Below are 26,576 nucleotides of genomic sequence, written 5' to 3' on the forward strand. Positions count from 1 at the left end.
GTGACATCATTTCACATATCTTCCTGATTTGAGTCAACGCTACATGTAGCAAGTAACGTCGGAAAAAGTTTTTAGATCTCTATTTATTTTTTATTTTTATATGTGTGTATATATATATATATATATATCTTCTACCTTTTTTTACTACTTACCGGATTTTCCGTTGGACTACTTACGTAATTCATAGTGTTTAACTAACTTAAGTTTTGCGGCAGAACTGGAAGAATGGAAGAGTTACGCTTTAAAGATGCATTTTGGGTAAGATGCTCGATTTCCTTTTTTTTAACTTCTCAATGCTGCACGCTTGAATCCTGTTAGATCTAACTATTTATTTATTAGTACTAGTTCAGATATTTTAATAATACACATGCCACCTCTTGCTGGGTCCAAAGAAGATCATGCTGTACAGAGAAGGCGAGGAGAATATATTTGCATGCAGAATTTCAGCTGGCAGGGACTTGACAACGTTAGAAATGCGTGGGGTATTGTAACATATGCCGTAGTTCGGCAATATCCCTGAATGAAATATTCCTATTTGTGTAAATTCTTATTTGTCTCACTTTTGGTTGTTTATGGAACAGTCACGGTAAATCATCAGTGTACTACTGTGGGGAAACTGGGTTTGCAAAACACGTAGCCTACTTCTGTTAAAAAAGCAGACACGCAAAATACTGTTTAATACTAGTGGCACAACGTAAACGTCAATTTAAAAAATATATATTATGATGTTTAGTCAAAGTATAGCAGTTTTAAAAACTTGAATATGGAAATCTAGTGTTAAGCTGGGGTGTTTGCGGAATACGGCTCGTGAGATTTTCTAATCGTAAATTTGTAATAATTCTGCAGCCTAGAAATTAACAATGATACCTATTTTATCTGTGCTGGAAGTACTGTAATGCTTATCAGTGTGCTTTACATTTGTTAACTTTTTTGGTAAAGGTTACAACTCTCATGGATGGATGCATTTATGGATGGATTTCTTGTAACTCTCGATTTCTTGAGGCTAGCAGTAATGGATTTGCACTTAAAGGAATTGAAAAGCCTGTCTTCTGTAGTGGCAGGAGTTACATAACTGCCTCCCCGTTGCACATCTGGGTGTGGCCGCCTCAGTCGCTGTGGTCGATCAGTGTTAGAATTAACACTGCGACGTCCTTAAGGGTGGCATGGTGGTGCAGTGGTTAGCACTGTTGCCTCAACCCGGGTTCGAATCTCCGCCTGGGTTACATGTGTGTGGAGTTTGTATGTTCTCCCCATGTCGTCGTGGGGTTTCCTCCGGGTACTCCGGTTTCCCCCCACAGTTCAAAAACATGCTGAGGCTAATTGGAGTTGCTAAATTGCCCATAGGTGTGTATGCGTGGGTGACTGGTGTGTGAGTGTGCCCTGCAATGGGCTGGCCCCCCATCCTGGGTTGTTCCCTGCCTCGTGCCCTCGTGCTTCCGGGATAGGCTCTGGACCCCCCGCGACCCAGTAGGATAAGCGGTTTGGAGGATGGATGGATGGATGGATGGATGGATGGACATCCTTAAGGGGCCTTAAGGTCAAGCACCATATGAGAGACACTCAAGCTACCTGCATTCATCTTCTGTTGATATTAACAAGTAAATAAGAGCTCCGTGATCTGCAAATCCCTCGCCTTTAAACATTTATTAATAAACATAGCATTGGTTATAAACAGCAAAAACACAGACAAGATATTTTGTGCAAGAAAATATTCAAGCCTGCCCTAACTTAAAATAAAATAAAATAGGTCACTGTAAGCATAAGTAACCAAATGAACAGATACGCATCTTTTTAGAAAAAAGATGTCTTTCCTTGGTGATTTGGAAAAGGGAAATTGTATTCCATTTGGCATTTTCGGAGATTGTTATCCATGGAAACCTGTGAAGACTCAAGGGTAAATACTAAACACATGTAAATAAAGGCAGATGGTGGGATGTAAATGAAAGGATGCATGTAAGCTCATATTATTACTGTCTCTAAGGTACCCAGGTCCAAGAAAACCCCAGGAGAAATTAATATTTAATCTAATTTAATTCTTGCAATAAAGTTCAAGAAATAGTTTAACCGTGGTTATTCATGCCTATTCTTAGGGAGAGGATTTCACCAGTAATACTGGCTATGAGGTTCTCATCCAGCGGATGTGTGACGGCAGGAGAATGTGTAAAGACATGGAGGAACTTCTGAAGATGAGGTAAGTCCCTGGGATTACCACATCCTTTCAGTTATTCTCAAGAGTACAGTGTACTGCATATTTAATGTGGTAACTACACCTTACGAATCTCTAACCGTGGTTCTCCGTATCTCCAACCTTGTGCCAGTATAGTATCTGTCCATCAAAATAAGGTAAACTGGCTCCATCCATCTTCAATCTCCATTTATACAATAGATGATCAATGTGTTAACCTGGAACATTCCATTTGCTCACCTTGTTCATAAGTAACTGGTTAAATCAGCAGTAATCATAAAGTGGTTCAGCATTATCAGGGTGGGCTAGCCCATGTGACTCCACATCCACAGGGGTGCTATAGGTGCTATACCACCTGCTTCCTGCATGTTTTGGAATATGTAGAAACTGTCAACTGTGCATTGCTGTCCCACCACTGCAGGGCGAAGGTGGAGGAGAACTATGGAAGGGAGTTGGTGGCGATCTCTCGGAAGGCTGGGGGACAGACTGAAATAGGGTAGGCTGTTTCGCTTCGGGTTGGCCTTCTGTCCCTTTAAATGTTGTTAGGAGTTAATTTAATTTTTTTATGCATGCAGGCTTGGTGAAGCATTCAAGTTAGTCAACTCGACTCGGCTACTATACATTAAAATAGCATTGTGTCCACCAGACCTCAAGGCTTGTACCTCTGTTGACGAGGTGCTAATGAACTCACAGGAAATGCAAACTCCTTATTCAAATAAAGAGCTATCAGAGAGTGACCAAACATGCTGCGTATGAGTTACTGTTTAATCCGTGTCTCTGTACCCCAGTGCCTATGAGAGTGACACTGAGCAAGACTGCAGCAAAATGCGTCTGCATCTTTTGCAACGCGCTTACATTGAAATGAACGAGTGGATTGCGTGTAGCTGTGTATGAGCGCATGTGTGCCTGCAATTCTGTTAAAAATAATCCTAAGAGTATCTCCCAACATTCGGACCTGTATCTCCATTGAATGCATAAAACTGTCCATACACATATTCCATATACAAAAATAATCATTATAAACATGCATTCTACATATGCATGGTCTGCAAACATTTTTTAGCCCTTGAAAGTCTGAAAGTTACACATTGGTCTATGACATGAAAGGGCAGTTAGCCTTCTGCACATCTGGCCAATAGCAGATACATTAACAGACAGAGTTTATACCTTCTACTTTGGTTGAAAACAGTTACCAAAAGCACCTGCACTTGATGCATTTTCATTAACTGAAACCATTTAGTATGTGGCTTTTGTAACATCAAAGCAACGTAGTGAGGTGTTTCTACCAGTCAGTAAAAATAAGACAGATTTTCAAAAGGTGTCGCTTGAAGGCGATTTCCTATGTCATGCTGAACAAACCATGGCAAGCCAATACATTTTGAGAAACAGGCTTAATGCTCTTCTAAGCATATACTATTTGGGAGCATTGCATGGTTGTGACTGTACTGGCCTTTGCTCGTGTCATGCAAGATAGTTCAGGTCACCTTTAGACAGATATGTCACTTTACTTGAGGGGGCACAAGAAACATAGTAACTCAGTCACTACTCAAGTACAAATCATGAACAACTATAGGAACTGCAGGAAATGCATGAATTATTATGATTGATTATGAACAAACATGGGATCAATATATAACTAACGCTTAGCTTCTGTCTAATTAATACATTAAATAAAAATGTACTACTACATCATTTGTGTTCCCCTCAGGTGAAGTGTTACCCAGTTGTATGTTGCCTATGGCAATAGTAAGCTGTTTCATTTGCAGCCTTAGTAATTTCAGTCTGTATTGATACTGATTATTCATGTGTGACAATTAATCGCGTTGTAGTTCCTCTGACTTCATTTCCGTCGATCATGCTAAAAATGAAGAAGTAGCATTTATAGCTTTCTAGGCAGCCTCCTGGTTGCATGTTTTTAAAATTGGCTGCATCGCATTTTAGCCCAATCCTTTGTGGTTGAATGAACAAATGTAAAGGATATAAGCAATCACATTATTCACAATGAAGATTACAGCTTGATGCGTGATTTTTCATTCATTATTCTCTTTTTGGGCATTTTGGTTTCAGCATCTGTTTCAAATCAGTATGAAAATCATTTAAAGAGTATTAAAGATGTGCCCAGGGCAGAATGTGAGTAAGTGGTTTTAAATGTGCAATAAGACATCAGGGTCTGAGTATCCAGTGCACATATATGTTCACACTGCCCTCCTACTTCCTGTTCACATTCACCGCAAATTTCACTGTGTATCGAGTGCCTTAACTTGGTGTTTTTATGTACTGCTGCTGTGAATCTCAGTTCGCTGTCAAAGGAAGGGCAGGTACTTTTTGAAGGGCAGGTACTTTTTGAAGGGCAGGTCCTCTGACCAGGGGAGAAAGCCACACCCCCCCCCCGGTCTTTGTGTGGGCCCCAAGCTAGCTTTGAAAATCTGCACAGACATTTCCAACTGCAAATTTGATTTCAAGACCGAATGGCACAGTTTGGAGTGTAAATGTGGATTTATGTTAATGACTGGACTCTTGTTTTTGCTCTGGTTCAGTCTAGCTGGGTATTTCCTGTATAATTTATTTCACAATTGCCTTGAAATGTTGGTGGATCTGATTTCAAACATGGGTTTTCAGTTGATCAGTTTCTGAAATCTCCAGCTCACCGTCATCCTATACAGGGTTGGGCTGCTTCACAAAAAATAAACTGAGCTTCCTCTAAGTAAAAACATTACTCAAGTGAAACTGTTTACATGTTTTTAGTCAATATCTCTGTGTACTAATATATTTTAATTTTAATTTTTCGACAGGACCTTGAAATCTTCCTTTGAAAACCTCAAAGCCCGTAAGTTGGACGTTGAAGCTTAGCGAATGTTTCCAGCAGTTGGTATTTTTTCTCTATATGATAGCAGTTTCAGGGCCATAACCCTTGGTTTCAGTATCAACACATACTACTGGCCTGTGTCATTTTCCATGGGCCATGAGTTCAATATATTGTTCAACATTGATATAGATCTAATCAGTAAACCATGGTTCTCCAAGATCTGCCCTTATACATTTGAAACATACAATGGACTGTGACGCGGGGTCTCTGTGACATGATTGATTGTGAACGAAATGTACCCCTTCTTGCTTAGATCTCAGCCACATTCACTCTCTGTTTTTTGAGACCATTACCCCATCTAACTTCACTCTCTAGTGCAGGATTAGGCAACAGGAACCCAACAGGTTTTCCATCCTACCTAGTCTCTGAAGAACCACACTTGATCTGAGGCAGATAGTAACTCATCAGCTAGGATACCAGCACTCCAGTATCATTCTAAGACTACAAAGGAAGATGGAATGTGTCAGGTTGGTGCGACGAGGCCGTCCCATTTCAAAGTCTCCTTCAAATGAGACTCAGGAATGCGTCCTTCTTTCGTCGAGTCGAAACATCCACCTGCTGGATCATTTTCGGCCAGACACATCCCAAGATTCACTGCGTAGTAAGTGTAGTGGTTTTGTCCTGGCTAGACAGTAGGAGTTGGCGCTTCATGACTCAAGTGTTATGGCGGCAACGGCTGGTGACACAAATAAGAATTTATTCATAGGCCAGACCCAATTTCACAATGCTTTCTGTTCAGCCTTCAAAGAACACAGTCTAGAAAGGTTTCGCCTTTGTGGAACACGTCCTTCGAAAGATGCAACCCTTGAATTTGGACATGGCCAGCAAAGCTCATGTTGTTTACTTCAGTTCACTCTGCTGGTCAATCTTTAGAACTGGGGCAGTGTCTGTAGCTCCGTGAGCATGCTGTAGCCTGCTCCTACAGATCTACCACCCAGCAGAGCTTAGGTACAGCCCTAATTTAATTTACCTGATAAAGATAATCAAGGCCTTCTGTGGCATCATAGTATTAGAGCCAACTATGTTGAAGCTAAGCTCCACAGGGTGGTATGTCATCAGGACCCAGTTTGTGCAGCCCTGCTGTAGGTGCAATGCACCTGCAAAATTACCCTGCATTTATGAAATCATACGACCTCCATGGGTTTGCAGCGACTCAAGGCAGCGGTCATGAAGGTTTTTAGCCATAAGTGTGCATGAGGTAGTGAAGGTTATTTTTGTTGTATCGAAGTAAAGCCTACTTTTCCGTTACGCGTACATTTACACATTTAAATACAGTCAGTCAGTGCAATACAGTCAGGTTAGGAACGGTTTCTGTCGCAAGCTGTTCCAGAAGTAGGTTACCCCAATATCATAGGAAGTCTTCACCGCAATGACCTCAGTATTCTTTCTTTCTGCTTCTCGATTTTTATGTTTTCTTCTTTTGCCGGCTTTATCTGCACACGGCATCAGTACCAATTCACTTATCGGGAAGGAAACCTTTGTATTGAAAATTTCAATAATATCATTGATTGCTCAATTCAACATAATCATCATCATATCTTCTGCTAGGGAGGCAGTGAGCTTTGACATGACTGACATGACATAGAGATCTGTCCAGTCCCTTAATGGTATTAAGTAGAAAGGCCAGCGTTACCAGTGATGGTGTGTGTGTGTGTGTGTGTGTGTGTGTGTGTGTGTGTGTGTGTGTGTGTGTGTGTGTGTGTGTGTGTGTGTGTGTGTGCTGGGCGGGTGGCAGCTTTCTTAGCATGAGTGATATGACATTCCTCCCACTGCGAGGCTGTGAACATCGAAATAGACCCAGTCAGCACCGGAACTGGTTACTGTCGTCAAACTAAACAAAACTGAAATACAGTGAAGCTAAAATAAAACAAGACTGAAAATAATATGAAAGACTACAAGTAAAAAAAAACTGCAAATATTCCTTACAAAACTAATTGAAATAAAATGACAACAAACGTCAGATACTTGCTGTTGCATGTTTTGCCCATTTTGAGGATCTTACTTCATAACATGAACTGCTTTTTCATGTACAGTTCTCTAAAGATCAGACACACGAAAGAGATGTGCAACTCTTGATCTATCCCAAGAGAAAAGATTACTAAATCTTAAACCGAAACTGAAATACATAACAAATAAATTGAAATATATAAAATAAAACTACACTTTGTTTTTAGTGACTCTTACCTCCTTTTTCAGAGATTGAGAAAATTGGGAATTTTCACATCCAGTTATCGGGAACGCTGAAGGAAGAAGTGAAGAGAATGGAGCAGTTCCGAGAGCGACAGCGCGAGCAGAGGAAGAAGGTCTGAGATTCCATGTTTCAGTCCCATCAGCCTTTCTGATGAACTTCCTTCATCTTTTTTGATAAAGAGATTTGAAATTTCATATACATGTTTTTTTTTCCTGATCTTTTATCTCCTCTAATTTTACGACTATTCATGGTCCTTTTGTGGAATTTCTGGGACAGCGTTTGCTCAGGTGACCCCGGCAGAGTTTGTGGGCCTTTGTGCTTGTTGACTTCTGTTAAATCCTCTTTTTTCTTTATTACTTAAGTCATTTATAAGGCCAGTGCAAATCCGTATAATATCACCAGCTTTCACTGTATTTACTTTTTGTCTCTTCTTGTAGTTTGAAGGAATTATGGAAAAAGTTCAGAAGACAAAGGTGTCATTATTCAAGAAAACAATGGAGGTGAGTTGCAAAGTAGACACTGTCAGCTGGTTTCCTCTTTGCCGGCAGGGATTACGGATGCTGCGTGAGAAGCCTTTTAGGGAAATTATTAGCTCGTATCGGAAGGCAACGTGCTTCAGTAGAGACCGTTAGCTAAGAGGAACAGACTATAGCTCAGCTCGGCGACCAGGATGCTAACGCTACAGGAAAGCATGAAAGGTTGGGGCCACATAGTGAAATTACACTGAAACCTTCCTGGTCCTTGTGCCCTTTCTGTGACCTGTGGAGGTAACTCACAATATATAACCTCCGCCCGGACTCCGCCTATAACGGACTCCGCCAGTTCATTTGTGTCCACTGTAGTGAATATTTTGCATCTGTCATTTCACTGATTTGAAAAAAACAGTTATTGCTAGGGGGCGGCATGGTGGTGCAGTTGTTAGCACTGTGGCCTCACACCTCTGGGACCCGGGTTCGAGTCTCCGCCTGGGTTACATGTGTGTGGAGTTTGCATGTTCTCCCCATGTCGTCGTGGGGTTTCCTCCGGGTACTCCGGTTTCTCCCCCATAGGCCAAAAACATGCTGAGGCTAATTGGACTTGCTAAATTGCCCGTAGGTGTGCATGCGTGGGTGAATGGTGTGTGAGTGTGCCCTGCGATGGGCTGGCCCCCCCATCCTGGGTTGTTCCCTGCCTCATGCCCATTGCTTCCAGGATATGCTCCAGACCCCCCGTGACCCAGTAGGATAAGCAGTTTGGAAAATGGATGAATAGATAGTTATTGCTATTGCACGCTAAAGATGCTTTCTAGCCTTCCAGTGATATCACATACAGTATGTGGGGATGGGGTTTGAAAACTCACTCTTTCTTTCTGACAAAATGGCCGCCTTATCAACAAATGCATTTTATGGACAGAGGGAAAAAAGTACGAAAAACTGTCTTTCTTACTGTAATATTTGTATATAGCATTGTTAGAAAATACGTCAAGTATTGTTTAGCGAGATGTGAAAGAAGTCTAGTTATTTTTGTGTTGAATTACTAATCCTTTTATGAATGTTTTCTGTAATGGACACCAGGACGAGTTTGATGTCTTTGAAATTCCCACACATTTACTGCTGTACATCCATCCATCCATCCATTTTCCAAACCGCTTATCCTACTGGGTCGCGGGGGGTCCGGAGCCTATCCCGGAAGCAATGGGCACGAGGCTGGGAACAACCCAGGATGGGGGGCCAGCCCATCGCAGGGCACACTCACACATCACTCTCACATGCATTCCTACGGGCAATTTAGCAAGTCCAATTAGCCTCAGCATGTTTTTGGACTGTGGGGGGAAACCGGAGTACCCGGAGGAAACCCTACGACGACATGGGGAGAACATGCAAACTCCACACACATGTGACCCAGGCGGAGATTCGAACCCGGGTCCCAGAGGTGTGAGGCAACAGTGCTAACCACTGCACCACCATGCCACTACTGCTGTACAGATCTCACATAATCACCCAATCGAATCCTTTTTTGGACTGTGCAAACCAATAATGTAACAACTTCCAATTGCGTAATAACTTCCAATAGTCCAAATGGCAATAATATCATCAATGTAATGACTTATTAAATTATGCACAAATCGTTGTAATGTTTTCGATTCAGAAATGTTGTTATATTACTTTTAAGTTACAGATTTTTTTTTTTTGTAATTAAGAATTGAAACATTATCACGTTATCGGCAGTTATTATATTATTGGCTGCTACAAGGACCTGTTAGCTTTCTTAGGTTTGTGGACTCCTGAATGAATACAGTAACAAAAGTGGTCTAATCTTAAAGCAGCATGCAGCTGCAGGGTTTCAGGGTGCAAGGCAAACCTATAAAGTGATACTATGAAACCTATACTATGAATTACAGTGATGCAGTGACAGTGCAGTGTCTCTCATCTGCCACGGTTGTACCAGAAGCTGGTAGCACTTCGCCTGCATTTGTATCTCGTTATTTTGTCGTGTTTGTGCAAATCTCAGTCATTTTTTTTTACTTCGCGTTTCTGGTTTTTGTTCAGCTCTTGCGCGTTGCACAACGGCCAGATAGTTTCCTCTCTTGCAGCCCCTTTCTTGTAAAGAAAAAAAAAAAACAACTGTGAACTTCCTGTGTGCGAATTACCTCAAGCAGAAAAAGCCAAGTTTAGGAGATGCCTGCCGTGCAGATTCAGTGTCGTCGTGAGGTTTGTGTGCATGTCATGTGTCACGGAAGAAACCCGACCCCTCGTCTCCCACCACCCCTCACCCTTTTATCAAACACTTTATTCAGTCCAAAAGGTCCTACGAACAGCGCTGCCGGGAAGCAGACGAGGCGGAGCAGGCGTCCGAGAAGGCGGCGAATGCGCCCAACCTGACACCCAAGCAGTGTGAGAAGGTACCTACCTGTGAGCACTTGGACAGAGTTCAGTGGAGCGCTGCTCTGCCTTACCGGAAGCTGTACCCACAAGAATTATCTATTATAATTTCTTATCAAGAAAGGAGTACAGAAGGCAGTCAGAAAAGCAACAATGAAACGACCACACGTTCGTCGAAATAGCAAGGGTAGAAATGACAGTGTATCATCTTATCAGTATAAGCATCATGTCCTGACATATAACTAAATATAGCATGGACCACACAGTGACAAAGATATGGTTAGTTTAAATTCCCCATCATAATTTCACTCTCATTGCACCCCTCCCCCTCCGTCAGGCCCAGAACAAGGCTAAGCAGTACAGGGAATCAGCCAAGGAGGCTGGTGAGTAACCGACCGAACCTCTGCGGCCGTGAGGCTGCGGGAGACGCCCACGCATCTCTGGCTGTCTGATTCTGTCCATCAAAGCACTTCACGATTCCTAGGGTGCAGTAAATGTAAAGCTTTGCCTAATATTTTCATTTATAAACACGGGAATTATTTAATTGTAGCCCGTGTTAGAAAATGTTCTTAGGAAAATCAGCAAGGATATGTGGTTTGCATACTGCGAATTTGCATAATCGCCTCGTTTTAATATTTTGTAAAGTCACCTTTTGCCGCAAAAACAGTATGTAGCTGCTTTGCATTTCGTTCAGGAAAGTATCTGGCTCAGGTTTATAAGCAGAATTACTCCTGTTGTTCAGGTTCAGGAGATTCAAGTAGTTCCACAGAGTCTCAGTTGGATCGAGGTCAGGACTTTGACTAGGCCAGTGTAGCTAATTCACAGTGTTGTCCTTACGGCACTTCAGTGTTACTTTGGCCATAAGTTTGGGGTTATTGCCTTGCTGAAAAATAATCCCTCACCCAATACTGAAACAGGTTCTCTTGCAGCATTTCCCCATGCAATGTACAACCCATCCTTCCTTTACAAGATGCCTGTTCCCTTCTTAAAAAGCTGCCACACAGCATGATGTTGCCACCAACATACTTTGAAGCCTGGGCAGTGTTAGATTTGATCCACAGACATTGCTTTGAATATCGGCTAAGAAGTGGTATCTCGGTCCTATCGTACTACAAAATAACAAATGCACCGCTAACAGAATTTTTGCTAAATGTTGCCGTTGCTTTCATGTGGCTCTCTTAATGCGACAGCTTCTGTTGTCCAGGGGCAGATGAAATTCTTTCAACTTGCAGGGAAAAATGTAGGAGTTGGTGGCAGGATTGGCACTCCAGCCGCCATAAATATCTTCACCCAGCTCCCAGCAGGCAGGGCTCTTCTCTGCTGTCCGTGGGAGTAGCTCTACTGCAGCCACCCACAGGAAGAATGCATGGGTCATGAAGAGGATGGGGGAAAACCCGCAGGAGCCTCATTTGCTAAACTGTTGAAACCGCTGAGAGCCAAGGGCTTAGGCTTGTTGGGGATAGCAACTGGTGTGGGGCTGAGGTGCCGCTGACTGCACGGCAGCACTTGGGTCTGAGGCGGCCCATCCGGGTCGGCCTGTGGAATGTCTTGGCTCTCCGGCATGACAACCATCTTACTCTGCTGCTGAAGGAGCTGCGTAAGCTCTGCGTTTCAGTGGAAGTTGATCTTTGAGGTATGCAGACCAGGAAGTGGCCAGATCTCTGTAGATGGGTACACTTGTTATTGGTCTGTTTGCTTTGATGGCTGCCGTATTCAGGGAGCAGCTGTTGTTATGGTGGGTTGGCTTCACCTGATGGTGTACGATGTCACTCCTTTCAATGAGCGTACCATGAGACTCAAATTAAGGCATGTTGGTTGTCTCAGTGTACGCTCCGACCACGGTCAGTGATGTCTTGGTGATGGAGACATTTTCGTCGCAACCTCAGTTGGTGGTTGATGGAGGTTCACAAGTTAACACTGCTCTGGTTATGGGTGACTTCCACCTGACCTTTGGCACTGACAGGGCTGTCTATAAGGACTTTGTCGATCCCCACGAGTCTGGTGACCATGGTGAAAGTGGCTCCATCTTCCTCAACTTTGCAGGATGGTCAGGGGCTGCGGGTGGCTGGGTCCTGGTTCTAGCACCCTGAGCTTGGTACTTTGGTTCCTCCTGGGCAGAGGCTAGAAGCTCCTACATAACTGCAGGATCTACAGGAGCTCCCAGCTTGTGAATTCTGACCACAGGCTTGATGCTACTCTGACAATTCAGCTTAGGTCCAGTACGGTACCACCTAGTAGGGAAAAGAGGCTGAACTTAGCCAGACTCCAAGATCAGGCTGTTTGTAATGAGTTTGCATGCAGTTTGTGTGGGACTTGTAGACTTGGGAGAACTGCTGACTCTAATGTGATGTGAGAGACCTTCTGCAGCGAGACCCTGAAGGCTGCTGATACCTGTGTTTAGGGATGGTGCCTATCTACATTTTTTCAGTTCCGATCTGATTCTGATACAAAATTGCTGAAACTGTTACAGATTCCCATACAAGAACTCCATCCATCCATCCATCCATCCACTTACCAAGCCGCTTATCCTTCTGGGATGCGGGGGGTCCGGAGCCTATCCTGGAAGCTATGGGCACGAGGCAGGGAACAACCCAGGATGGGGGGCCAGTCCATCGCAGGGCACACTCACACACCATCCAGTCACACATGCACACCTACGAGCAATTTAGCAACTCCAGTTAGCCTCAGCATGTCTTTGGACCATGGGGGGAAACCCGAGTAGATACAATAACTCTTTTTACTTTAATATTTTAACATAAATATTTGAAGTATAAAAATTCATATTATATAATCAATTATTTTTTCATACTAATAAATTCAAATGAAAAAATGCATGCCACAAAGCTTTGTTAATTAGGCTACTTGAAACAAAACATACTGTTCCACCTCATTTGTAAATCAAGTTTTAAGCATCTTTGGGGTATTTGCAGTTCAGTTTGAGTATCTTTCAGTATACGCAAGTAGTGAAGGCTTAAAATGTCCCACAAATTTGTTCCACTGCAACATCACTTCCACCTCACTGTGACAGCCGCCTCTCATATCAGAAACTGCAGCCAGTGTGTGAAACAGCCCAGGCTAGCGACTCCCAAATTGTCCTTCGCATTTGTCATATTAACCATGTTGTCCTGCACAACCGAATGTTATTGAGTCAATGGTCTGTACCGGTAACTGGTAAGGATGGCTGCTAGGGCTCTGAGAGTAGAGAATTCTTTTCTGTACTTCCTATGAAGTCAGTAGATGGATTGGGTGAGCATGGGGAGTCATGAGGTCGCTGGAAAGGGGTGTGTGGCACTCGCTGCCGATATCTTTGTAACCTTTAGATTCCTGATGCTCCCTGTTTCGCTGAATGACTGCAGGACATGCATGCTATCCAATGACCTGTGATGAAGACTAGACTTCTTTGGTACTGTGTATTACGGTACTATTACCATGCGGCGTGTTTCCCTGAGGGTGATCTGGCTGACAGGATTCTCATTGCTGAGGACCCAAGCGGCTGGACCAGGCCAAGAAGATTCCCACATAACACATGGCTGCAGCAGATAAATGGCCAATTCTGGTACTGGACCATGTGTTAGCCTTGGGGTCGCCAACTGGGATCCCGAGGTGTTTCATAGTGTGGTGGGTGCAGTAACGCCCTGCACCCGGTCATGCCCCCCAACCTAACCTGACCTGTTACAGCTGCAGCAGCTTAATAACAAATAGAAAACTATATTTGTTTTAGGATCCTTCCGCAAAATTTGATGTTATACTGCGTTCCGTTTATGCTGGAAGTCACAGCTGGGAATGACATCACACCCAAGTTAACCGTGTTTCAGTACAATAAGTTGGAAAGCCATTTAGCAGCACCAGTTATAGCCAGGTTCATTGTTAACCATTGTTAGCAATATCAGACCATAACAACGCATTACTCTGAGGAAATTTTGCACATAGAAACATCATAGGAAAATGTCCACAAATTGTGGACTTTCTGATTCGGAACTCGGGCGTGTTCCTGTAGAAGAATAACTAGGAACTCGAGTTAATAAGAACACAAACGGGAAGCAACATTATAAGCGGAAGATGTAGTTTGCAAAAAATATGTAAATAAAGAGGGGACTGACCATGGAAAGCTGGATAAATAAGCATCAGGGCCTCATACTCTTCAAAATAGTCATCAAAAACATCACAAAGAACTTAAATTTGTGATTCAGTAAAATGGGAGAATTGGTCCAGGGTTATGCCTGCTTTTGCAAGGCACTATGTACTATCTGTGTTCTTTAATAGAAATCCAAATGAATTAGGGTGATTACCTTACACCACAGCTGTGCTGCTCTTGTACTTTGCATGTCTGAGTCAGAAATGGTGCATAACATGAATCCTTATACAGTTATGTGCAAAATAATAGCAGTCTAACATTACTACTGTGTTTAAGTACTGATTTTGGCAGAAATGGTCATGCAATATGGGAACAAATTCATGACTAGGTGTAGCAGAGTAATGGCCAACTAACAGACCTAACAGATATGATATGCATGCTGCTAACTGGGGGTAATTCACTCATTTAAAGAAAGGAGCGTGTTCAAATTAATAGCAGTGCGGAGATCAGTTAGGAAGATCATTCAATCTGTGAAGAAATGGGTGTCAGTTAAGGCCCTTATTTAAGGAAGGAAGGCAGCAGATGTTGTACCTGCTGGTTTTAGCCCTTGTTCAGTGAGTAAAATGGGTCGTTCCAGACATTACACTGAGGGAGAAAGAACTTTGATCAAGAAGTTTATTGGAGAGGGGAAGACAAGCAAAGAAGTGCAGCAAATAATTGGCTGCTCAGCTAAAAAGATCTCAACTGCTTTGAAATGGGAAGGAAAACCCGAAACACGTGGTAGAAAAAGGAAAACTACCATCCGCCTAGATCATAGAATAACAAGAATGGCAGAGAAGCATCCAATGATCAGCTCCGAGGAGGGTTCAAAGAAGGTCTCCATTTACCTGTGAGTACTTCAACAATCAGAAGACGCCTATGTGAAGGCAAACTATTTGCAAGAAACCCTGGTAAAATACCACTGCTGAAAAAAAGACGTATTGAAAAGGTTACAGTTTGCCAAAGATCAGATTGACTGGCCTAAAGAGAAGTGGCACAATATTCTATGGACAGATGACAGCAAGATTGTTCTTATTGGGTCTGAAGGCCGCAGACAGTGTGTGAGATGACCCCCTAACACTGAATACAAGCCACAGTACACTGTGAAGACCATAAAACATGGAGGTGCAAGCATAATGGTTTGGGATGTTTGGAGTGGGGCCCGTTTATCGCATAACAGGCATCATGGACCAGTTTCAGTACATAAAAATACTGGAAGAGGTCATGTTGCCTTATGCTGAGTAAGACATGCCCTTAAAATGGGTGTTTCAGCAGGACGACAACCCCAAACACACCAGCAAGCAGGCAACATCCTGGTCGCAGACCAAAAAGATTGATGTCATAAAGTGGCCAGCCCAATCCTCGGACCTCAATACAATTGAGAAATTGTGGAGTGGCCTCAAAAATTCTGTTTTTGATGTAAAACCCAAGAATGCAGAAGATCTGTGGAATGTAGTCCAGTCAGCTTGGGCTGCAGTTTCTGTTTGCAGGCGTCAAATGTTAGTCGACTCCATGCCACACAGATGTAAAGCAGTGATCAGAAATAATGGTCAAACAACTAAATATTAGTTCAGTGCTTAAAGGAAAAGCTAAGTCTTCATTTCATTTTCAGTTTATACTGCAAATATTCCAGTTTGTAAATGAAAATGCAGACACTGCTATTTTTTTTGAACAACCTAATATTTGAAAATGAAAACCTTTTTCTTCATTTTCAATAAAAAAAAAGAAAAGAAAAAAAATTGTTCATGTTTTCATTTGGAATTGAATGTGCACGGTTCCGAGTGGAAATAAATGCTGTTCAGAACATGAAACTTTTCCTCTGTCGTTTTAAACACACTGCTATTATTTTGCACATAACTGTATGTGCACATAGATGTAGTTCATTTATAAATCAGGTTCCGCAGAAAGCTCTTCACTCACAGCGAGCCCAGTTCCCCTTTCAGCTGTGAGCAGTGACATCCGGGCAATTTTGAAGTGTGAAAACAGCTCCCTCACTTCTGCAGGAAGTGGCACAGTCATTCCAGGAAAAACAGAATGTGCTCACGGTTCACTTCGTTCCTTGTTGTGTTTTTGCTTCTTTCGATTTGAAGAAAAGCTTGGGTAGAGTGATTTATCTTTGTGACACGTGTCCTTCTTCCTGCAGAAAAGCAGTACATGGCCAACACTGAGCTGCTGGATGAAATTCGCATGGACTGGGAAAAAACACACCAAAGCACCTGCGAGGTAACAGCGACCCTCTGTATTCAACCTGTCTTGCATGTGCGGGTTATGGGTTCAGTTCCAGCCCCGGCTGTTCCTGTTCACCTCATGTATGCGTGGTGTTCCTCCTACAGGTCAAAAATAAGTAGTTATGGAAACTCCATCCATTCATCAGTCATCAATCTTCCACCTTCTCATCCAGTAAGAATTCTGGGGGAGGATCCTATTCCAGGTCATCCCATTCACAGTGGCAGTTATGTAAATCAGTGCCTCTATATTGGCAAAAGTGTCTGAGCATATATCTCAGTATGGGATGGGCTTCAGGCTCACCACGACCCTGCCAGGGATAAGTGGCAACGGAATACTGATGGATGGAAATACCAAATTTGGGTTTGAGTCTGACACATTCCTATATAATACAAATTATACCCAACAATTTAGCCAATGGAGCAAAAGAGCATAATTTTTAGGGTTAGGTATTTCAATGACAGAACATGTGGCATTATTGTGAAGAACTAGGTTTTTTGAGCAACTGGAAATGTAATACAGTATGTACAGGATAGGCTCCAGACCCCATGGCCATTAATAGGACAAACGGTGATAGAAGATGGATGGATGGATGGATGGATGGATGGATGGATGGATGGGTTCTAGGTGATTCCGAAGCAGGCAATAGAACAAATTAATGTGTACATGAGTTCTATGTATTTCACCAACAAATGAATATGTTGCATAATCATAAGATGATTTTTGAGTTTTTCGGTGTTTGAGTGGCAGGAGATGGACCTTTTGAATGTGTTGCCATGCATAGTTGCATCCATTATGTTTTGGGAGTTCTAGGTGTTTCAGCAGCAGAATAAACCCTATGAACGATTTGCATGGTTAATATGATGATTTGTCAATGGATTTTCGGGTTCTAGGTGCTTCAGCAGCAGAAGATGGACCCTGTGAACATGTTGCATGGTTTATATGTCCCAAAGGTTTTTTGGGTTCTAGGTGATACAGCAGTAGGAGATGGACCATAAGAAGGTACTGCATGGTTAATAAGATGATTTCTTAATGTTTTTTGGGTTCTAGGTGTTACAGCAGCAGGAGACGGACCGTATGAATGTGCTGCGTAATGCCATGTGGGTGCACTGCAACCATTTCTCAATGCAGTGTGTCAGCGACGATGAGGTTAGTGTTTGTGTTCCAACTAAACAACCCTGATGAAAATTTAACAGGCTAAGAATCTTGTGAATGGTACCAGTAAATCACTGACAAATAGTAAGTATGTATTTCTATTTTGGGTTCTTAATTGAAATCTTATTCTCAGGGTCTGAAAAGAAAATTCATAAAAGAATGTGCACTACATTCCCCAAATCAGTCCTATACATGTCCTCCTTAGTTTGTTGACTTTGGTAATATGATGTTGTATTACAGCTCTATGAGGAGGTGAGGAAAAGTCTAGAACAGTGTGACATCATAGCAGATAACAACTGCTTCATCCAGAGCAAACAGACGGGTTCACAACCACCAGGTAGGTTTTAAGTACTCGCTGTGCTTAATTAATATGATTGTAAAACAAAACTACACAACACAATCTTTTAATAGCATATATTTCCCAGCAGGGGGCAGTGTTTCCAGGTTGGCCCAAGCTTGCCACTTTAACATTCAACTTTCATTTCAAGATTCAAACTCTTTATTGTCATTATGCAGTACACAATACAGACAGGCCCCAGTTGTTCTGTTAAGGGGGGGGCAGATACATTTGACCTTGTCCTCCAGGTATTTCTTACACTAGATTATCAGCACAAAGCAAAAGACAGTTTTGAAAACCAATGTTATTTATGCGATGCTTTGCAGACAGTTTTTACAAGTATGTAACTCACTCTGATTTCTCGTTTAGAAGAAGAAGCTTGATTATTTGCTCTGTCGTTAACTTGGCTTTTCACCAGTTGAAGTGACTCGGCCGCCCGACGCACTCGGGTTAAGGGCCCGAAGAGAAAATGTGCTCATGTTTCTGTTCGGCCTGTTCAGGGTGTGTCTGTAGCATCCACACTTGCCTGTTTATCACCCAGACTGCCCCTCATCTCCACAGGCCCAGTCACGTTTGAGAATTACTATGACAGAGACCAGTCTGACAGCTCTAACGGCAGTGCCCGTTTCAGCGGGTTGGTGAAGAAGAGGTAAGATTTCTGCCCTGACCCCCCCGAGCCCTAACACCAACCGCAAACTAAGTCAGATCCAAGAGACATGAGACACGAGGAAGTGAAAGTTCAGGGCAATGTGGTTTTCATATGTACATACTGTGTGTTTATTTAGTAGAAGCTTTTTCCCCGAAGTAACTATGGGTCAGAACAAAGACAGGTCATGATGTGCTGCATAGCACTGTCCACTCGTCACTCCAGGGATGGAGATTTGAATCCCACCTCCACACTATCTGTAGAGTTTGCATGTTTTCCCTGTGCTACATGGACTTTCTCTCACAGCCGTTGTGTATGCGGGTTTTCACCGCAGATCCCTAATTAGATTACTAACTAGAGGACTGATTGGCTGAAGAGTTTGACCAGCTGACCTAAAGGTTATCCCAAAAACCTGCACACACACTGGCCCTTGACGAATAAGATTGGTCACTCCTAGAGTTGTAATCGGGCCTTAAAAGTTAGGCTCGACAAGGCCCGAGCCCGGAACGATGCCCATGTAAAATGATAGAAATTAAGCTAGAACCGATCAGGTCCCGTCGGGTCCTGTCGGGTTCGGCCAAAGATCTTCAGCTTTACACCTGAACGCTCATTTACCACGCAAGCCGGAGCACAAGCCCGAGCCCGTGTAAAGTGATATAAATTAAGCCAAAGCCTGACGGGACCTTCAGCTCTACCCACTCCTGCTCTAAGTGGTTGAAAGATTGATGGATAGACAACATACAAGGATAATTGGTGAAATTAGTGAATAGCACTGGGCTGTTCGCATCGATGCATCTATAGATCTCAGCCTGTGAAAGAGAGTGAGTCCAATAACTAGGGTTACCAAATTCGGCGGTTTGCCTGGGGTTAGTGCTGCAACCCATATGACCCAGTGTTGCAAGTTACAGTGCTGTACCAAGTGAAGGAAAGGGCACCAATTTTCACTGTACAGCAGCCACTCAGTAATGTCACACTTTGTTTATTTCTGTATTGAACAGTGTGAACAGTGAATCGCGTCATTTGCTTGAAGTTTAGCAAATTTTTATCAATATTCAAAAATGTGAGCAAACATTCCCAAACTACAACATGTTTTATCATATTTTATTGACTTTTTTATTAAGTAAAAATACTTTTTTTCTGAATTTTTTATTATAAATTTCTCTTATGTTACAACTGTGGCTCTTTGTGCAGCAAAGATAGAAGTTGATTTTATTTACTTTATATGCGTGACATTTTGTGAGTGGCATTGTCCTCTTTTTCGTCTCACCAAATATGGTAAACCTACCAGTAACCCTGCAGGGAAACCTTATTTTGGCTACTTTGTTTTTACGTCATTAACCCCGGCCCACCACCCCAGGGCAGGAGAGGAACATCGATGAACCACTAAACTACAAGCATTGCATAACGTTGCTCTCATACAGTAATATTTAGACATACGGTACAGTGGTCACTTTTTATAGACACCTACCCATTGGTACCTGCTCCTATATATATATATATATATATATATATATGTGTGTGTGTGTGTGTGTGTGCGTGTGTGTATACACACCCGTGGGAAAAATGAAGAGACTCTATATTTTTAAGCAAATCTGCATTTTTAAATCATGGTTTAATTGGGGTCCTGCTGCTAGAAGGCGAGGCTGAGCAGCAGGTTGCTCTCAGGTTCAAAATTTTATTACAGCAGCACACAAGAATAAGGTGAAGCAGGAGACACTGGGAACAACCAGAAAGCAGTCAGGTAAAGGACGGAAGCGACATTCTAATGACCGTTAACTTATCTGACAGTAACTCATGAATCGAAGGATGATATCAAGTGACCTTCAAAAGGAATGAGAAACATTAAGTGCACGGCTAGGACAGTTTGTATCAAGGTCCTAGAAGCAGGACTAAGCAAGGAAGAAGCCCTTCATTAATGAGAAGCAGGGAAAAACCAGGCTGCAGTTTGCAGAAAAATATATATTATTCACAGATGCACACCCATAAATTGAGAAATGAGTGAAACAAAAAACTGGTCTCTTCATTTTATCCATGGCTGTATTTACACCTGCACACATACACGAGAAAAGAGAGTAAACCAGCTTTCAGTTCTCTGGTTTATATATCAGGACATAATAAAATCATCTGGTCCTTAGCAGGTTCCATAGTTATTTACATCTAACCTCCGGTGTAAAACAATACACAAGATATTCCACCATATCATTATTTAACAAAAAAAGAAGCCAAATGGAGAAGCCATGTGTGAAAAAGTAAAAATACCCCATGATTTAATATCTTGTGGAACCTTTAGCAGCGATAACTTGAAGTAATCGTTTTCTGAGACTTTATCGGTCTCTCACATCATTCTGGGTCAGTTTTGGCTCACTCTTCTTTACAACATTGCTTCAGTTCATAAAGGTTTGCGGACACCGTTTATGCACAGATCTCGGTCCCGTCAGAGCATTGCAGTCAGGTTGAGGCCTGGACTTTGACTGGGCCATCACAACACCTTGCAATGGCCTCACATTTGACTCTACAATACTTTGGTATAAAGAGGAGTTCATGGTCAACTCAATGGCCACAAGGTGCCCAGGTCCTGTGGCTGTAGAACAAGCCCAGATCATCACCCCTCCGCCACCGTGCTTGACAGTTGGTGTGAGGTGTTTGTGTTGATATGCTGCATTTGGTTTTCGCCAAATGTCATGCTGTACATTATGACCCACTTCGGTCTCGTCTATACAAAGGACATTGTTCCAGTTCAAGTCTTGTGGTTTGTTTAAATGCAACTCTGCGAATCTAAGCAAATTTTTCTTAGAGAGAAGAGACTTTCTCCTGGCAACTCTTCCAAACAAGCCATATTTGTTCAGTCTTTTTCTAATTGTACTCTCATGAACTTTGTACTGATACGTAAAATCTTAGAATTTCAAAAGTGTGTGTGTGTGTGTGTGTGTGTGTGGTAAAGAGGGTTATTTACTGTTCAACTAAGTGTTGGAAGGAGCGAGACACAAGCTGTAAGTGATCTTGTACTTGGAATGTCTACCGGTGCTTCCACCGTCTTAGAAACAGCCGCCCTGCCATTGTTGTGCTCTTCTGTCAACCAAAACATCTTGTTAATGCAAGAGGTCACAGGCAAATGGCCATGTGACTCGTTAAACCTAACAGGAAACCCACAGGTGCAAAAATAGCAGCTCAGTAGTAGTGGAATGGAAAAAGGTATTTAAGTAGCTCATCGAACCTTGAGGCAGATGGGATACAGCAATAGATGAAAACACCAAGTTCTAGAAGTTCTAGATAAGATGAGGCTACAATGGACACATCACCAAAAGTGGATGATTGAAGAGTGGAAAAATGTTACCTCATCTGCTTGAAATGTTTGATTGATTGTAATGGTGGAGGAGATCAGTTTTCTTGGCACACATTGGGCACCAGCACCATTACTGACCATGTACATCCATTCATGGTCACAGTGTTCCCTTCATTCAAATGGATGCTTCCAGTATGACAATGTTCCGCATCATGCGGACTTGGCTCCAACAGCTTGAGACCTCACTTTGTCCCAGTTTGCCTGCACAATTCCCCAACTGAAACTCCATAGGGATGAGATGGAATGGGAGGATTGTAGCATGAGACTGAGGGTGAGACCTCTGCACAAGCAGTGAAATGCTATTAAACCAGCATGAACCATAATCCCTAAGGAATTTTTCCAACACTTTATTCAGCTATGCCTTCAGGCTTTCTGTGGAAAGGGGGGGGGGGGGGGAGGGTCCTATCCAGGAGTGTATAGGTATGTAGGGGTAAAGGGGCCACTGAGAAAGGTGTGCTGATGATTTTAATTATATATCAGTAGAGGGTTGTGGGCATACTTCCATCATTGGGTGTTGCATTTGTAAGCTTTTCCCATGTCCATGTGGGTTCGCTCCAGGTAGCTTGAGCTGATTTCAGACTTGAACTTCGGACATTGTCCACGGAATCAGGTGGGGACATTTTCACACATGTGGCGCACAGCTGGAGATTGTAAGTGTTAAAGACGTTACTGGAAACACCTACTGGAAATACTCCGGTTGATTTAGACGAGGGGTAACGCTTCGATAGAGCATGCAGGGGGCAGGGCGTGATGCAGAAAGGTGCAAAGCGGAAATCGCAGTGTTTTGCTTACAGCACTACTGACAGAAGATAGCCATGTTCAGTGGGGTCTTCTTCGAGTAAAGGACCCTTCTTCACCCTCGGATGTTTATATCCTTCCATCTTTGCATCAGTCGCATGATAAAAACACCATCAACACCCCCACTCTCTATCGGTCAATTCTCCGGATTTCTTCCTGCCTCATTCACACATGGGGGTCAATCAGAAATGACCAGCTTACAGGGTAAAGTCTGGTTAAAGTCCGGAACGACTCTTTTGGACATTTGCGTTCACACATGGACCCCCTCCGGATAATGTCTATAAAAGTTCAGGGTGACAGTGCGTGTTTGCCAAGGGCTGTGGTTTCCTATTTCCAGCCCAGAGACATGCTGTGTAGATGAACTTTTGTCTCTAAATGCTCTATACTATGCGTGCTGATGATGATGGTGACTCCTGCTTATGCTACCTAGTATTCACTCCATGGTAAGCATGCATTGGGTAGAAGCAATGTGGGAAAGACAAGGCCAAAGCAGCCATACGAAATAGCCCATGACATAGACATTTTATTTGTAAAATAGTAGGGCTTTTGTGGCATTAACTGGGAATTCACTGTATTGTTCTATTGTTATGCAGTCTTACAAGTAACATTACATAATGCAAAACACTGGAGTTTCCCACGTGTTTCAATAATTGGTTGCCTTAAAATGTGATCTAAAAGACAAAGGGGTGAGAGAAAATATGCAGATGACAAGATTCTGTGTTTTTTTCGTCTTGATGGCACGAATGCCTACTACAGTGCTAGGGAATAGTTTACAACTGAAGACTAATGCCAGAAGACTGGATTTTTTTAAGGAAATTAAGCTATTGTACAGGATACATAATACTCAAAGGTGTTCCGTTCGATAATGGCTCTGAAAGCTGATTTCTTCACAAGAAACTGTCTACAGGCAACTACTGTACTTTTTTAGTGTTGTCCTTAATGTCGGGTTCTGCTTTTAGGTTTTCCAATCTGCTACAAGGGAATTGTGGCAGTGGATCAAGGATGAACATTGACAGCTGTGCTGGGGAAACAGCGCCCTTTACTGGTCAGTACTGATTAGCTGTATCTCCTGTGAGGGTATCAAAAGCACCAAAAGAAAAAGAAGTGTGTTTGGAATAAAAAAAAAAAAAAATGCATAAAACTACATTATTTTTTCTGATGGAAAGCAAAAACATTTTTTCAGTAATACAATAACAGTAAATAACGGATCAAGCTGAGGATGTATGAGAATATGTCATACCAACAGATGGCACTATACTCAAATCATCTTTCTAATGCAGAATGTTAGCTGAAAAACATTTCTGTTTCAGTTATCAGTTTCATGTTCGTTTGTTGCAAGACAATTGACATGAAAAATTTATTAACTTGCACGCGCTGCATGTAGTTTCCCCTCTAGACAATCCAGAGAAATCTGACGGGGTCTATGCATCCATACCCGTCCATCCGAGTGGAAACAGTGAAGGGGGATACAGAGCTTTATACGACTACCATGCCCAGGTGAGAGATAACCATCCCCACCACCCACCCCCTGGAGCCCCCAGCCAGGCCATTTCACCAGCCGATTAAGTACTTTAGGGTTTTCGTCCAAGTGAAATACTCAGTGCTCTACATTTTTCACACATTACGGCTGTCATGATTTTGATATTGATTTAATCGGTACCAAGGCAGTTTAACATAACTCCATTATACAACTGATCTGAACTGATGAGAATTTATGTAGTATTAGAGAACCTCACTTCAGCATGAGCAGAGCACAGATGTAGATTAATACGGCCCATATAACTGCCAGAGTATGCTAGCAACTCCCACAAGAGACCACAGTGAGGATGTAGTCTCTCCTGCGACTGATAGGGCAAACTTGAACCTCACATAGAGTTTTAAAAATGTATAGATAAACTGTGAACGATGCTTTTGTTATGCTTGGAGGGGTGGGCTTAAATGTGACACCACCAACCCCCACCCCTATATTTTACACAGACTCCAGATGAGCTGTCCATCTCAGCGGGAGACATCGTGACTGTCGTTGATCAGGCGGCTGACGGCTGGTGGACAGTGGAGAGGAATGGGCAATCGGGATTGGTGCCGGGGTCCTACCTGACCAAAGTGTGACGCCAGGCGTGTGATTGCTGATTCACACCCTGCCCACGCGTCCCCGGGGATCCCACCTGAATGTATCCGCTGTGTAAAGAGGAAGGCCTTCAAATACATCCGCGGTACAAGTAACGGGGAAACTACTGATAGCAGAAATACCAAACATGGACCATTAGGGGGTCGCTAATGTCACGATCCGATTGAAAGAATCGGCTTCGTAATTTATAGAAAATCTCGATAAATGAAATATGACAGCCCCCATTCAGATGGTTATTTATATTGAACTGAACGTTAATTTACTGTAGTGAATGTTAAATTAATTTTATAATAATGCACAGCACAGGAACGCTACTCACCCAGAGTGCCATTTACAGAGATGTGGTACTCTTTTAAATGTATAATGGCTTTTTATATATAATAATATTTGAATACTCCAGCTGCTGAGACACCATTTGTATGTTTCATGTTGCACTATAACAATGTTCTGGCCTTGGAATATGGATATGATCAGCCAGACTTTCACCAGAGATAAAGCACATAACCAGCCCCCATCTTCACTGGTTTGCATGGACCAATTTAGCACATTCCCAAATAATGACCCGCACTGGATACCTGAAGGATGCCAGATTGCACCCCAGGGCTGATCCTGCTCTCGTGCATCTAGGTCAGGTGACCTGAATTTCTCAAGTAGGATCAGGGAATGTTTGCAGGTCTGTCAGGGTGCCCAGCTGCAAATGCCCACACTTCTGGGAGTTTTGGTTGCAGAAACTGACAGATGTAGCCAAACCCATGATGCTGCTCATGACAGTCATAGTTTAGATGGGATAAGACTATAAAAAGCTGAAATACACACAGACACACACTCACACAGATACAGACTGACACACTCAGACACACACATACTCATACAGACACACACAGACTGACACACACATACTCATACAGACACACACAGACTGACACACACATACTCATACACATACAGACTGACACACACACACATACTCATACAGACACACACAGACTGACACATACATACTCATTCAGACACACACAGACTGACACACACACACATACTCATACAGACACACACAGACTGACACATACATACTCATACAGACACACACAGACTGACACACACATACTCATACAGACACATACAGACTGACAGACACACACATACTCATACAGACACACACAGACTGACACACACACACAGACACACCCACACTTACACCCAGACTCTCTATATCAGTTCCTTCAGTTCAAGTAGCTCAAAGGTTTCAGGAGCTCTGATAAAGCGAACAGATGATGAACTCAGCTGCTAAAATGAGTCATGGAGATAACAGGAATGAAAGTTACGCATCTATCTGCAGTGCGGCCGTCTACCATTCAGGGCACTAATCTTACATCATATACTCTGAGGCTTCAACACAGTTTTCTCTGGTGATGATCATGTTTTGCGTGACTATCACCAAGCCGAAAGTAGAAGGACATTGCATGGTGCAATAAAACACACATCAGTTCGAGAGATACAGAAATTAATCAGAAAGATGAGAGTTACCTATGGCTCCAAGATGTGAAATGTGTTTGGGACGTTTGCATGTTGCTTGTAACTAAAAGCACTTCTGTGAGGCAGACATTTGCAATCACTCACATCCCATGAGTAAATCGGAGAAACCAAGCTCTCTTCCATGGGAAAAGAGGTGAACTTTGCCCTTTCCTGCACAATGCAAATGTGGACATTCTGACTTCTCCCCTCC

The 26,576-nt window shown here is 42.7% G+C and overlaps 1 protein-coding gene across 2 annotated transcripts; it reads left to right on the plus strand.

The window, feature by feature from the left end:
* pstpip1a (proline-serine-threonine phosphatase interacting protein 1a) lies at positions 1–25,359 on the plus strand. Of its 2 annotated transcripts, none has more exons than XM_048972497.1 (15): positions 1–258; positions 2,091–2,191; positions 2,607–2,681; positions 4,978–5,012; positions 7,248–7,354; positions 7,680–7,742; positions 10,019–10,123; positions 10,441–10,486; positions 16,361–16,440; positions 17,494–17,592; positions 17,839–17,935; positions 18,497–18,584; positions 23,682–23,767; positions 24,107–24,219; positions 24,700–25,359. In XM_048972497.1, exons 1-15 carry the CDS (start codon positions 226–228, stop codon positions 24,829–24,831), a joined length of 1,260 nt encoding a protein of 419 aa, XP_048828454.1. In that variant the 5' UTR covers positions 1–225; the 3' UTR covers positions 24,832–25,359. The 2 variants fall into 2 exon arrangements, with proteins under 2 accessions (XP_048828454.1, XP_048828455.1); XM_048972498.1 differs by lacking the exon at positions 1–258 and adding an exon at positions 299–414.
* The last annotated feature ends 1,217 nt before the right edge of the window (positions 25,360–26,576 follow it).

This window comes from Brienomyrus brachyistius, chromosome 13 (genome assembly GCF_023856365.1).
Source record: "Brienomyrus brachyistius isolate T26 chromosome 13, BBRACH_0.4, whole genome shotgun sequence".
In the NCBI taxonomy this organism is placed as follows: domain Eukaryota; kingdom Metazoa; phylum Chordata; class Actinopteri; order Osteoglossiformes; family Mormyridae; genus Brienomyrus; species Brienomyrus brachyistius.